The sequence below is a fragment of the Paroedura picta genome, chromosome 15 (genome assembly GCF_049243985.1).
Source record: "Paroedura picta isolate Pp20150507F chromosome 15, Ppicta_v3.0, whole genome shotgun sequence".
NCBI lineage: Eukaryota > Metazoa > Chordata > Lepidosauria > Squamata > Gekkonidae > Paroedura > Paroedura picta.
The window spans coordinates 12701568-12716503 of record NC_135383.1 but is presented as its reverse complement, the minus strand read 5'-3'; the positions used below and the strand labels follow the sequence as shown (position 1 = coordinate 12716503).

The 14936-nt window shown below is 43.7% G+C and overlaps 1 protein-coding gene across 1 annotated transcript; it reads left to right on the top strand.

The window, feature by feature from the left end:
• The first annotated feature begins 6400 nt into the window (after nt 1–6400).
• Nucleotides 6401–13638, top strand: PRKRIP1 (PRKR interacting protein 1). The gene is made up of 6 exons (XM_077311499.1): nt 6401–6611; nt 8328–8406; nt 10145–10245; nt 10772–10857; nt 12078–12145; nt 12948–13638. Exons 1-6 carry the CDS (start codon nt 6495–6497, stop codon nt 13064–13066), a joined length of 570 nt encoding a protein of 189 aa, XP_077167614.1. The 5' UTR covers nt 6401–6494; the 3' UTR covers nt 13067–13638.
• Nucleotides 13639–14936: the final 1298 nt, after the last annotated feature.

The following is a 14936-nucleotide window of genomic DNA, read 5'->3' as shown; positions in this document are numbered from 1 at the left end:
GACATTCCCTGGCTTTATTCTATAGCAGTCATTAAAGAGCTTTGAATTAGCATGCCACCGGGCCACGTGCAAAGGGGTAAAGAGAGCCAGCATATTGTGGTGTGTAAGAGCAGCAAGGCTTTGATCTGGAGAACCAGGGTCGATCCCCCCTACCCCTCTTCCGCATGCGGCCAGCTGGGTGACCTTGGGCCAGTCAAAAGTTCTCTCTGAGCTCTCTCAGTCCCACCTACCTCAGAAGGTGGCTGTTGTGGGGAGAAGAAGGGAAGGGGACTGTAAGCCACTTTGAGACCCGCTTAAGGTAGAGAAAAGCGGGGTATGAAAACCTCTCTAATTCTAATAACACTGGCAACGTGTCACTGAGACATCAAAATCACTAAGGTTTTTAAAAAGCAGGAAGAAATAATTACAGTGCATTAACCTCCAGCGGCTCATTTGCAGCGGCAAAGAATTTCAGTCAACCTGTCACGAAACTAATTCTATTTCTTACCTCTTTTTAGAAGCCGTATATGAACTTAATGGTGCCAGCAGGGGTAACAGTTCAGGGCCTTGGCTCAGTGGGGGGGGGCCTCAGATGCAAACTATAGCTTCACATTGGAGGGACGCATTCCCATCTAACACCTGCCCCCCCCCCAACAGTTAAGGCCAGTCTAAAATTGCCTAACTGAACCAATGCATAAAGGTTCACACCTAGAACAGGAAGAGGCAGCGGAAATCCATCAGCTAAGGGTAAGTTGAATGACCACAGAGATTCCACAGCAGACCCCAAACTGCTGTTCCGGCATCTATAATGAAGCCACGAAACTTTATTAAATTCAAAACACTAAGTCACTGTTGGGGGTGGGAAGTACCCTCAAGATACAGCTGACTGATGGCGACCCTGTAAGGTTTTCAAGGCAAGAGATGTCGAGGGGTGGTCTCCCATCCAACAACTACTACTAACCCGGGCTGGTTCTCCTTAATTTCTCAGATCTGAGGAGGTCTGCTTACCAGGTCTGGTACATCACTCTTAACAGCTTGCAAAGTGCACACATGGAGAGCCTCCAGTTGCAGAACTAATCACAAAGAAAACCATCTTACAGAAGTTTTTCTAATAGCTAGTTTGCATCTGCCCCCCCCCCCAATCCTCAAGCCCTTTGGCAAAGAGTTAGCAGGGGTAGTCAAACTGCGGCCCTCCAGATGTCCATGGACTACAATTCCCAGGAGCCCCTGCCAGCGAATGCTGGCAGGGGCTTCTGGGAATTGTAGTCCATGGACATCTGGAGGGCCGCAGTTTGACTACCCCTGAGTTAAACACATGTTAGGCACTGACTTAGCACTCTTATGTGGACACCAGGGGTTATGGTTGCCAGCTATAGGTTCAGAGTGTCTGCCCAGTTCCTGGCATATAAAACTGCTGCTGTGCTTGCTAACACAAGGCCCTGTGAAAATTTTATTAAGGTTTACTAATGATTTTATTAAGGTTTCAAGGCATACAGTTTCTAAATAGAGAGAACTTTAAAGTGTGATTAATCCCGTACAGGCGCAGTGAGTTGAATCGCAAAAGCCGACGCTGTTCTGCATAAGCTTGCGTAGGAATTCACACAGTGCTAACATGGGAAGAAGAGCCTCTTGTGGCGCAGAGTGGTAAGGCAGTGACATGCTATCTGAAGCTTTGCCCATGAGGCTGGGAGTTCGATCCCAGCAGCCGGCTCAAGGTTGACTCAGCCTTCCATCCTTCCGAGGCTGGTAAAATGAGTACCCAGCTTGCTGGGGGGTAAACGGTAATGACTGGGGAAGGGAATGGCAAACCACCCCGTATTGAGTCTGCCATGAAAATGCTAGAGGGCGTCACCCCAAGGGTCAGACATGACCCAGTGCTTGCACAGGGGATATCTTTACCTTTACCTTTAATATGGGAAGGTTTACAGACCCGTGTAAGACATTAGAATGAGCTCTTGCACATGCACAGGTTTTGGATTTATTTTCACACTACTCTGTAGCGCAAGGTAATCAGAGGCCCCTGTGGAAGTTACTCGCTCCTATCAAAGGATACCTTTAGGTCCACTAGCATTATAGACCTTAGGTAACGGACGGTTATGACAAAAATAATCTGAGTCACTATTAGTTTAACTTGAAACACAGAAGAGATGCGGTGAGATTAAACGAGATGGCTTTGACTTTTTACAAGATTGTTAATTGACGTTTAAAGCTATTAATAATTCCACACTTGATTGATCCAATCTTTTATGTTAGCAAGCAGCAGTTAAGAACAAGAGGGGGCATCAAAAGAGGCTTCCAGTTGAAGGAGAAACAACACTAATATTCTGAAGAAACTGGCCTAAGTTATTTGCGGTTACCACAGGTTACAGCCAGTTGTTTAGTTTCATTCCACAGTGCTCACGTTTGTCCACGTTCAAAACCCACTACCCCAGTCTTTGATTGGTTGGCCAAAGCCACACATTGAAAGTTTAAGGTTCCGTGTATAAAATCACCCCAGCTGCTTTCTCAGGACCACATCCATAACTTCATCCAATTCTCTTTTGGGCTGAGGTTTACAGGAGTAGCTTGGAAGGAAGTAATAGCTCTCCTACATTTGCCAGGATGCAGTGGTACTCACCAAGTTTGATAACATTCGTGGCTAATTATGCCTCTTTTTTAACAACTCTCTTTGAAATCCTTGAAATAAACTGACTCTAAAAGATATATTTTCCATAACAGTAACAATAAAGGCCTCACAGGAAAACCTTAGCGATGTAGACTGTGAGGAGGTGGAAAAGGAGATATTAGAGATATGTTCTGTAAAAAGAAGCTGAGTTTTGTTTTGGTCCCTGAAGAAACAAGATGCTCAGAGCATGGCGGGGCAACGGCCACTGGTGTCGTTAAGCTCCTCTTCAACCGGGGAGAGTCTTCTGACTGCTGGTGACATGACAAGGAAGAAGATGGGCCAGCTTTTTGAGATGTTCTTGCCATGGTTTTGTCTGTGCCAATTGGACCTAAGGGGGGGAAAGAAGACCCAAGGAGCAGAAAACTGCAATGTTAAATTTGTAAATACAATTTTTAAGAAAAAAATGTGAAAGTTTTAACGTGCTGTAGAATAAATTAATTTTATTTACAAAACCAACAGGTAAAAGACATGGAAAGAAAATGATGTTCTGAGTTTGGAGTATTATTTTCCACATTTTTTCATTCTCTCTCTCTCTCTCTCTCTCTCTCTCTCTCTCTCTCTCTCTCTCTCTCTCTCTCTCTCTCTCTGTGGAAATAACACAAGCTTTGACCAAGTGTTACAAGAATTAAAGTTGGGTTGGCCAAGAGCTTCATTGCTAGTCTCATCAACTGATACCTGGTTTTAGCATTTATTTTCTTTTCCCAAGGAGCCTTGTACTTCTTTGTTGGTACTAGGAATCTTGAATCTCAAAGTCTCAGCGTCCTCTCCAAATTTCAGATCACAGAGTACACCGAACAACTGCAACAGCTACAGTAATGTAAAACCGTTAATAATTTAAGCAAAGGTGTGACTTTACTTGGCTGTTTAAATTTACATGAAGTATGAGACAGTGGTACTTCTGCGGTATGTACCATTAGCTATGGTATGGTACTTCCATCAATTACTGAAGGAGAAAAATCACAATATTAGAAGTGTTCACTTTAATAAAGCATTACTTATATATACCCCCTCTCTCCTACCACTGGGCATCTCTGGAGGAAGCTGGAAAAGAGATCTGATACATCTCATTACAAAATATGTGTTGATAAGCCATAATACATGATGTTAAACTGCAATATTTGTGTAAAACATATATATCTCACATTTTCCAGGGCATCCACTGCCTAACACTGCTGCTAAAAATATAAAGAGCAAACTAACGTGAACAGAAGACAGCAGAGACAGATTAAAACGATCAATTTAAATCGGTGTCAACAGAAAGCAGCATCAGCAAATAAAATGACTAGAAATCTCCAATTGCATCACAAAACAGTCATTGTGAAAACAGCCATGTCTAATAGCAAAAACATATTAAAATACTGAGTTGGGGGAAATCAGACAACTGCTAACCAATATCCATTGCGTCTGCAGTACTTAGATATGCAATTCTACCAGCTGTGCATTGCTATTTATCAGTTGACATATTATCTGTTTTTTAAAGGCAGATTGGGGGGGGGGAAGGAGTTTGGGGATTGCCTGCATTTTGATTAATGCTTGTCTACCAAACCTTTTAAAATCTCTCTAGTGGAATATTGTTTTCCAGAAGCATCCCATTGATTTATTAACCACAGATACACGAACCATCTGTAAGATCTCATTTCCTATGCTTGCCTGTGTGTGTCAGATTTTGGCTGGGTGCTGTTTGTAGAACTCCTAATCTTCCTAGAAGACTGGGTCAAAAGAATCCAGGATCCGGGCATGGGGTTTTCTGATGATCCTTCTACCCAAATCCAGAAGTTCTTTGCAGCACCCTGGTAGCTCAGAAGCATCTGAAAATTGAGTCTCCAAATTTCTTGGGCTTGGTCCAATGTTTTCATAGTGAGATTCATTTGAGCTCTCTGGTGACGGCAGGAAATCCTCTGAGAAAGGGTCTGTTGTGTTCCAATAATAACCTTTCATGTGCCAAACAGTCACTGTGCCCCTGAGGCTGCCTCAGTAAACCTCAGTTGGGTTTCATGCCACTCTTTTCTCCTTTCTAGCCTATGCCCTTTTCTCTTGGGTTTGCTAGCCTCCAGGCGGGGCCTGGAGTTCTCCCAGAATCACAGCTGATCCTTAGACTTCAGAATGGAGAAAATGGCAGCTGTGGAGGATGGACTCTGGCATTATGAGCTCCCTATCATCCCTTGTCTAGGCTCCATCCCTAAATCTCCAGGAATTTCCCAACCTAGAATTGGCAACTTACTTATTAATTTATAAGCCGCCTGGGTAGAAGGTGGCCTTCTCATGCAAGCTTCCTAGTCCTGCAGCTGCATAACGTTTCTGCTACTGCCTTGCTTCTTGTTGCTGCCCCTCCTGCAGCAATTTGGAATTCATTGGTGGCTACAAGCCTGGACAGCTTCAAGTGGGGATTGGATAAACATGGTCTTGTCCAATTTGTGACACAGCGTGTTGGACTGGATGGGCCACTGGTCTGATTGAACACAGCTTATGTTCAGAGGTACTGCCTCTACACATGGTGATTCCTTGCTACTGACGGAAATCTCGTGGTTTTCTCCAGCCTATCTTTTAAAGCTGTTCTAAGATACCAGCATCACAAATTAGCTGCATGTTGTTTTGAAGTACTGTCTGTTCCGTCCCTTGAAGCTACTGTCCATCACTTTGGTTGGGTTCCTGAAGATTTGGGGATGGAGCCCAGGAAGGGTGGAGTGTGGAAAAGGGAAAAGACTTTAGTAGAGTATGATACCATGAAGTCTTTCCTTCAAAGCAGTCCCTTTCCACCAGGGGAGCGTATTTGTCTGGACTGTAGTTCCAGGATATCTCCAGGCCACACCTGGAGGCTGGCATCCACTCTAGTCTGGGGGAGTTCTTTTTTACTCGGTAACCAGGGTCTGTTTTGTTCACTGTTTAGAATACACCCAGGGGGGTCTCTTGGGAGGCTGAGAGAAGAAAAATATTCTTCCATTACTAAAAAGAGAAATAAAATCAGAGTCCAGGAGCACCTTTAAAACCAACAAAGATTTATTCAGGGCTCGAGCTTTCGAGTGCAAGCACCTTTCGTCAGACTATGATCTTCTTACATGACAGGGAATATATAGCAAAAATCAATTCTGTTACATCAGTAGGCTGTGTCACAACCAAATACAGCCAATGAGAATCCTTTGTCCAAAAAAGAGAGAGATCTATTTTAAGTGAATTTGATCGTTTGCTCATTATATTATTGTGAGGTTTTAATTGACTCTAAGAGAGGCATTCCCCTATCATTACTTTGGATTTCTGTCCAGGAAGGGTTGAGTATCTGAAATGCAGGCCAGCTATAATCCGTGGGCCTGTAGTGCTGAGATGGAAATAAATTGCACCCATTCAGTATATGACCCGTATTATAAAAGGGGATATATCCAATTAAGCAGGAGACGTTGCCACAAGCGCCCTCCGGTGGCCAAAAATAAAATTACAACATCCACCTGCAGATTATAATCTTAGAAAAATCTTATTTTTAAACCCCGAGGAAACAACTGGTATATATCTTGTCTCTTTCCCTGCCAGGTTTAAAGCAGGAAAGTGGATTTGGGTGGGGGGCTACATGACTTAAAAAACCCTGACAATGAACAAGACACCGCGAGGGATTCTGGGAAAGCCTCAGAGTTTCCTCCCTTAACCGCCTCAGTATTTATGGTCTTCCCCGCCTTCATTAATATTACGCAGCTCTCATGAATATTCAAAGACCCAAGGGCGGGCGAGGAGGCGGGGCTAGCGCGTTCTTTTCCCTCCCTCCGCTGCCTGACCGGCCGTCGCCCTTTGTGACGTCATCGCACGGGGCCGCGGCCTTTTGCCAGGAGGAGAAGAGAGGGAGGGAAGCAGGCAGGTAGGAAGGATGGCGGCCGGGCCGACGCGGCCTCCCCGGCCTCGTAAGGAGCCGCAGCCGCTGGTCATTCCCCGGAGCGCGGCCGAGGAGCAACGCCTCAAACTGGAGAGGCTCATGAGGAACCCGGTGAGGGGGCGGGGCGTATAGCTGGGGGCGGGGCCACCGCCTGTCTCCCAGGTGGGAGTGACGGCGCTGCAGGGGTGGGAGGGAGCCTGATGCGCTCACCTGGCTCGCTTGGCCCCTCCCCTTCACCTGTTCTTGTTTGCGCTTCTTTGTATTGCCATGGGGGGGCTGAAGGTGCTCTGGGGAGTCTCAGTGCTGTCCTAAGTGGGGCTGCATCCTCTAAGCCCCTGTTTAGAAGAGAGTAAGAACTTATTATAATAACAATTATTTATTTATTTTTTATCCTGCCCTTCCGTGCCGCTCAGGGCGGGTAGCGACATTTAAAAGCTGCATGCAAACGACATCCTTTTGTTTAGAATTTCACTGGGGAGCTGGTGGGTGTGTGAACAAGGAAGCCAGTCTGCCATGCCTTGTCTGCTATGTTATGCTCCAGAGCTGCAAACTATGATATTTGAGGATGTTTGGGAGGGGTTGTAAGTTTTTGTTAAGTGCCCTTACTGCTTTTAGGTCGGTGAAAGACTGTTTTGTGTCACAGGAGGGGACTTGGGGTGTTCTGTATGTTCTTTTGTGAAACGCTGGGAGGTATGCCTTTTTGACTGCTTGTTCATGGAGTGAAGATTCTCCTATACTACCCCACTGGGCAGTGTTCTCCTATACCTAGTTTAAGTCCTTGTTCTTGGAATCAGTAGGGTACCCTAGTCTTTTTCCCTTATCCTTGTAGGAGTTCTACTTGGGGGTACTCTCTGACCCTGTTGATTTACATTAAAAGAGCAGGTGTGTGCTCCTGTAACAAAAAGTAAACAGCTACTAGAAGCAAAAGTATTCTGGATGCCTGCTGGTGTATTTACAGTACAAATCAACTCAGATTTTAGTTACTGGGTTTTCCTCAGATAGATTTACACAGGATTAACAGGATTTTAAAAAATAACAAAATTATATATCCATAAATACAATCTTGCCATGTGTACATAAATCCACAATGTAGCATTTTATAGTATTTGTAAGTGTTCAAAATTCTTCATAATTCTTATTGTTGTGTTCTGTTCCCTGGCCATCTCAGGGTGGATAACATCAAATATCAAAATAATCAGTATAATTTGGATGTATGATATACACTAAATGCATATATTTTATATATGTATGTATGTATTAGTCATAATCCGTAACACCCCATGTTGTAGATAGGGATGGGAGCCTGAAAGAGTGACTTATCTAAGACCACTGAGTTCATACTAGGGATGACATTGGAACTGGGTATCTTCTGAATCAGAACTTCTTCTGTTAGCTGCTATGTTACATCAGCTCATAATATAATAAAGTAAATAAATCCTAGCCCATTTATTCTTCCCAGGGATAGTTTGTGAAGGACTCACGCACCTTTTAGGATTAGCACCTATGCTAGCATATAATTTTGACTTTGTAATTCTACCCTGAAAATATGCGGTGTGTACGTATTGTGTCTCCCATCCTATGTACTCCCTTAAATATAATCTGAATAAATCTGTCAGATGGGCATCCTGACTCCCTTCCCTTCCACCAGAATCCTTGTGTGAGAACAATGCAATAGAATCATATGCCTCTATAGAAGGAATCTGCTATACATAGAAAAATGCATCAAGTGACTCTCCGGATTGTTTAGATTCAGCTTTGAGTATCTCTGTCAGATTGCTCTCTCCTTTGCAACCAAAGTGTCAAAGTTTTGCTCATTTTGTGTTGCAGGATAAGACTGTTCCAATCCCTGAAAAACTCAATGAATGGGCACCACGTCCACCTCCAGAATTTGTCAGAGATGTCATGGGTAAGTTGCTATTTTTAATTGTTTGCTGTGCTGATGTGTGATGAAACCAGTATGCGTATTTGAAGTGGGGAGGAAATATGGGCTGTGATTCCTTTTTCAGTGGTAGATGAGAGGTGGTGCGGTTTGAAACCTGAAGGTGATACGAGGGAGGCGTGAGTTTGTTCTTCTAAACGTATGCAAGAGCACCTCAACCCCTCTGGTTGTCAGGGAGTTATTGCTATGAATCACTTGCATTTCCTGACTTCCCACTCTTGAAATCATATGTGAGATTATGGCTGTAAATGCAAAACAAATGATTCATGTTTCTAAAGCTTTGCATTCCATGGAATGTCGAAACTGACAAGAAGAGGAAGTGAAGCTGACATGGGAACTTCCTAAGTGCTGGCACTAACACTGTGTGTGTGTACAAGTGTATGAATACACACATCTGATCATTACTGTAGTTTCCCCAAGAATCTCAGCTTTTATTAAATCAAGTTTCTAGCCCTCAAGACTGCAAAGATATTGCTGAAATTGATTGGGTAATTGGGCAATCTGAGATTTCAGCAACCAGGCTGTGATGGTAAAAGAAGGCTTCAGTATACAGCAGAATTCCTTGCTGAACCCCCATAGCAAATGCATCCAAAATAAATTATTTGCTTAGTGTACACCACCAGCAATATGCTGCTTCTTTTGTATTAGTTGGGGAGAATTAATTTATTTGAGCTCTTGCATATGATTTAATCAGACACTGTATTCCACCAGCATTAGATGCTGCCTTTTGCCTAAAATGTATTTGAATATATCGTTGCCAAAAAAGCAATGGGAATGATGACCTTCACTTTGCCTTGTGTGTGCATATGTACAGATAGAGAGGAAGAGAACAAGGCATTCAGGAGAAAAGGGAATTAAACAGGGTTTCCAGGAACTGGGCCAAATTGTGCTGCCATATATTGGCTTTCCAAAGAGCAGTGCTGGGGATTCTCAGCCCACTAAAAGTACTGGCAAGAAACTGAGATTACACAGCTTTTCTGTAGGGTAGGTTTTCCAGAAGTCAGGGGCTGAAGTGGACATAGCAGGGTGAGTGCATTTGGAACCTAAGAAAGGGGGAAGATCAAAAAGAATAATTGTTAATTGGATTACAAAGCATCTGGCATTGCTGTGGGCAGAGCCGAACAGATATGTGCCTCTCCCAAAACAAGGTAGTGATGTAGAAAGAAAACTGCTTGGCCAGTCTCCATCCAGCTCTGATAAGGATGGTTGTAAGAAAAACACAAGCTCAAGCTATTTCTGTATTCTTCTGTATTCTTCTGAGTGCCCCCCTCCCCGAGAAATTGTTTGGAGCTGTTTTAAGGCCAGTTCCTGTCTGCTTCTCCCACCCTCAGCTGCCTTCAACATTATGCATCCCAAAGGTTATGAACCAACTGAGTTCTCATTGGCCTTTTGGGTGGTATCATCTTTAATTTACTAATACTTCCCCAGATTCTTAAGTAGTCTTCCAAGTACGCACAACCCACTATCTTGTCTGTGGTTGCCCCAGGTTTGCTCCCTTCCTGGTTTTATTTTTAGCAGAATCCCAGTTGCAGAACTGGAGTTTTGTTACCTTCTCTGCTTTCTATGCTAGGAAGAAATTGCTGCTGTTTCGGCTTTCCTAAAAGAGTGACTGGCCAAGGGCTACCAACTGAGTTCTTAGCTTCCCCACCTTCATATTCAGAAGGTAAAGCAAAACAGAAATGATGCTCCTTCTATTCCTTGGCAGGTTCTAGTGCCGGAGCTGGCAGCGGGGAATTCCACGTATACCGGCACCTTCGGCGGAGAGAGTACCAGAGGCAGGATTTTATGGATGCCATGGCCGAGAAGGTCAGATGATTCCCCTGAAATCCTTTTGGCTGAGAGTTGGAATTTGTTTTTGGTTTTTTCTCCAACGGGATAACACTCCTTAAACAGGAGGAATGCTCTTTGGATTTGGCAGAAGGCTTTAAATTTGAGCCCGAAGAAAACACGGGGCATATATATTGGAAGCAATAAACTTGGCTCAGTGGAGTGATAGGGAAAAGTAGGGTAAGATCTACCCTACTCTTTCTTAAGCAAATGCGGTACTGATTGTAGTAGCTGCCTTTGAAATACCTATCTAGCAAGGACATTCAGGCATTTGTAGCTAAACATGTTGTTGGGCTTAATGCTGCACTTGGGTTAAAAGGCAGGTTGGAGAAACTTGTAGACATAATGCATTGCAAATGTTGAGCATCTTTCTTTATTTACTTCCTTCATGTACAGTCCCTTGAATTGATCCCATAAAAGTCGAAGCATAAGCAAGTAAAATAAAGTGAGGGCAACAGTATTTTCTTCAGATTGTAATGAAAACGTCCCCTTCTTTTGTTCGCAGCAAAAACTGGACGAGGAATACCAGAAGAAGCTTGAAAAGAACAAGATGGTCGCAGAGGAACAGACAGCGAAACGTAGAAGGAAACGGTGAGAGCAAAACAGCTGTTGGCTGAAGAAACAAATGCATTTTTTTTGCTAGATAGATCATCAGTGTGTCTCAGATCATTGTGAAGTCGGTCAGTCCTCCCATTTATAAGTCTTCCAAAAAGGTCACCCCAGTTGAAATAGTGACATTTTGTTTCCTGAAATGGTTCGGCGAGGTCTGGAGAGGCTTTCTCACATTCTTGCACACATTCCCATATTGCTGGAATGCCAGGAAGGTAACAGGCCGTATCTTGTGGAGGAAACTGAAGCTGTTCCAAGGAGGTTCATCTCAGTCTATGCACCCTCGGCTTAGTTGTAGTTGCAGATTAAGCCTCTGGGCTTAGCGACTTCTCATGGTCTAGGATGCAAAACCTCTTCTTTCCCTCGATACCAAATCCTAAACAGCATCTTTTCCCCAGGGCAAAGAGCTTTTCCCCAGCTTTCCTCCCACCTCTGTGGCCTTAGATGTGATTCAGAAGCAGTTCCTTTGATTGCCTTGAATTGAACTTCCAAGGTTTTGTGAATGCTGCTGCCCTTGGTGGTGTCCAGTATCTCAAAGGATCAAGGTTTCCTGCACGCTCAGTGAAGTTGGAGAACGCTGGGTGTAGCCAGTGTGCTATCCCCTGTTAAACAATGGCAAGGCTACCACTTACTAAATCTGAATCCAAAGGCACCATTATTATTATTATTATTATTATTATTATTATTATTATTATTATTATTATTATTATTATTATTATTATTATTATTATTATTATTATTATTATTTGATTTAAGACCAGCAAAGTTTTATTCAAGGTGTGAGTTTTTGTGTATATGCAAAACTTCTTCAGACAACGGAGCAAAAATCATGAGTACAGATATAAGGAGAGGGTAAATCAGTAGTAAATTAGCAAACGGCATCATGACAAATATGCCGCAAGATAATGATCAGATAGTTCCTTGCTAGATATTTCCTGTATTCCTATCCAATCTTCATTATCATGCTGCATGTTTAACGTGATACTGTTTACTAATTTATATCTGTACATTTTTTTTTAAATGCATATGAAAGTTATTTGTCTTCTACAACCTCCATCAGCGATCAAATAGGATGGATTCTGGAGCTTTAAGAATTAAGTCTGAGGAACTGCACAGATCAGAACCTATTTTTAAAATCAAGATTTGAAAACACAGTTTGCTTGCCCTGCTATATCTTAGCAACTTCCTTGCTTTCTTTACAGCCAAAAATTGAAAGAGAAGAAATTGCTGGCAAAGAAGAGTAAACTTGAACAGAAAAAAGAGCAAGAAGGTAAGGTGGACGTGTGTAGAGTGGATGTGGCACCATCTAGAGAGAAATTTTAGTGGTGTAGAAGAAACTGAGCATCTGCAGAATGTGCCTAGGAGAAGAGGGTCTCTTTCCATGCCCGTCTGAAACACACTTATACTTTTGTGGCTCCACTGGAACATAGAATTGTCCTGTTCAAGTGGGTAACTGACACAGCAGGGCTTGGGGAGTTGTCAGGGTGGTCATAAACAAAAGGCAACATAAGAAGCAGAAGTTGGGTGACTCCCACAAGGCAGGAAGCAACAGCACAGAAACATTTTCAGATGATTTGTGAACAGAACCCTACAGGGCCAAGCTTCACAAAGCCACCCAGGCTAAAACAAGCCACCACGCCCTAGCCAGCTTGGCCCTTATTTGGGGGGGAGGTCAGCATAATCATATATGGTCAAATCACCCAATACAGTGTTTAATTTTTTTTTTAAGTATATGCAATTTTTAATTAACTCCCACCCAATCGGCATTCTGGGGCTGTCGCAAAACCTCAGGGTTTCACAAAACTGTAGTTCAAAAAGCCTGATCTAGGGCAACAGAGGACAACCAGTGGCCTCTAGAAGCTCATAAGCCAACTGCCTCCCCTGAATGTGGAGGACCCATTTACCTATCATGGCTAATAGCTTGTGGCAGAACGGAGTGCTGTCATTTTTTTCTTGTGGAGGAGGAACAGCCATTCAGAAGTGGTCTGAAAGAGGATACCGGGGTGAGGGGTCCTGGGGAAAGGGCCACGCATTCAAAGCGGTCTCCGCATCTTTTCCCACGCTTCACACAGCTGACAGCTCTGACAGTTCCCAGAAGCAGCAGACCAGCGAAGAGGAGGAAGATAGAGATGCTTCCGAGGAAGAAAAAGAGGACGATGCAGAAGAGGCCAGTTTTGCGATGGGGAGATGATGGTGCCAACTTGCTATTGAGGAGCCTGGAGGGAACCTGGACTCTGAGCTCAGCAGACTTCATGGTGCTGCTGGGCATCTTCGCTACGGCAGAGGTGAGGCCGTAAGAATCCCTTGGGGAGTTGCCCCCCTCTCAGCCGAGATAGGTGGAAGTTTCTTCCGAACTTGCTTGTGTAACTGCTGTGCAGCATGTTACAGGGATCCTGGGGGAAGGCTGCCCATGTGACCTCTTTGTTGTCTTCCTGGTGTCACTCCAAAGTGTTGTCTGCCTGAAAGCGAATGCTTTAGCCCACCTGTATCAGGCAACCCTTCCTCCTCCCCATGAGAGATGTAAGTATTCAAAGAGCTTAAGGCGCAATGCATGGGCCGGGCGTCTGAAGCAGAGGAAGAGTCCGGACTGCTCCATTACAGAAGAGAACAAAGCGACTGGGGAGTTTCCAGTAGGCTCTTCTTGAGCCTTTGTGGTGAGAAGTAATTCACCAAGACGATGAAAAGTTTGCTCTTTTCATTGCTGAAATGTGCTGTATACTTTGGTCCTGATGACTTCCTGTGAATAAAAAGGAGCACCTTTGAGCATGTGCTTGCCTTTGTCCTGTGTCAAAAAGAAATCTGGGGACGTGAAGGCTACCAGGATCAGTGTATTGAAGAAGAAGAAGAAGAGGAAGAGTTGGTTCTTGTATTAAGAATAAGATTTGGTTCTTATATGCTGCTTTTCTCTACCAGGAGTATCAAAGCAGCTTACAATCGCCTTTCCTCTCCCCACAACAGACACCCTGCGAGGTAGGGGAGGCTGAGAGAGCCCTGATATTACTGCTCACCCAGAACAGCTCTATCAGGGCTGTGACTAGCCCAAGGTCACCCAACTGGCTGCAGGTGGAGAAGCAGGGAATCAAACCTGGCTTAGAGGCTGCTGCTCTTAACCACTACACCAAGCTGGCTCTCCTGAATGCTTCTGAATATGATCTGCTGCCAACATGTACTGCTTATAAGCCCCTTCTTGGAGCCCCTGGTTACCCAGTGCTGGAAACACAGTGCTGGGTTAGGTGGACCGTGATCTGATCTAGCACAGTTCTAAAATTACTGCATTCTGTTGTTCTTCCTTTGATCACCGAATAAGTGTAATCCTCACCACACTGATCTAGAGAATGAGTATGAAAAAGGGCATTTGGGCAGTTATAGCAATACAAGGAGCTTTGTCAGTGGGGATCCTGGGGAAGGGAGCACATTTTCTGAAGAAAAAGACAATGTTCTTCATGAGAACCTGATATGGTAGCCTCTTCTATGCAGGAAAATTGTCTGATTTTAATTCTTTTTTGTTGTTAATCTTGAAGGAGCTGCACTCAAATTTTGTTCTTTTACTACACACTAACCTAGCTAGCCACCTGACACGAAAGAATAATAGGGATAGAAAAGGGGGAGGAGGATTTTCTACTAATTATATTAATCATCGAATTACAGTATTTTCCCCACCATTTGATACAGTTGTTCCTTTTTTTGGTGGATGAGAGTCCATTGGTTAAAACAAATTTACCTGTGTTTGTTAACACTTCAGTGTAGCTTGCATTGTAAATAAAAACATTCCATTTTTTCTTGGCTAGGGTTCCTTTGTAGCAAAAGCAGGTCACTCGAAGAGCAAATCAGTTCTCATGGTTAACAGAGTCATAGCAATCAGTTCAAAACAGCTGCTGTCTTATTTGTTCCTTAAAATGTTTCCAAGCAATGACTCTTTGGGGACCAGCTCTATTTAAAAAGATGGCAGAGCTTGGGAACAGAACCCTGGCGTCCAGTCCAGTTTTAGAACTGGCTGACCTAGCTGGAAGGGAGCTTTGCTTGAATTACGAAAATGATATCGTTTCAAGTCTGGTAGCGTC

Coding starts and splice junctions, on each gene's coding strand:
- PRKRIP1 (XM_077311499.1), top strand. CDS start 6,495: ATGGCGGCCGGGCCGACGCGGCCTCCCCGGCCTCGTAAGGAGCCGCAG. Junction 8,407..10,144: donor ATTTGTCAGAGATGTCATGG/GTAAGTTGCTAT, acceptor ATTCCTTGGCAG/GTTCTAGTGCCGGAGCTGGC. Junction 10,858..12,077: donor GCGAAACGTAGAAGGAAACG/GTGAGAGCAAAA, acceptor CTTTCTTTACAG/CCAAAAATTGAAAGAGAAGA.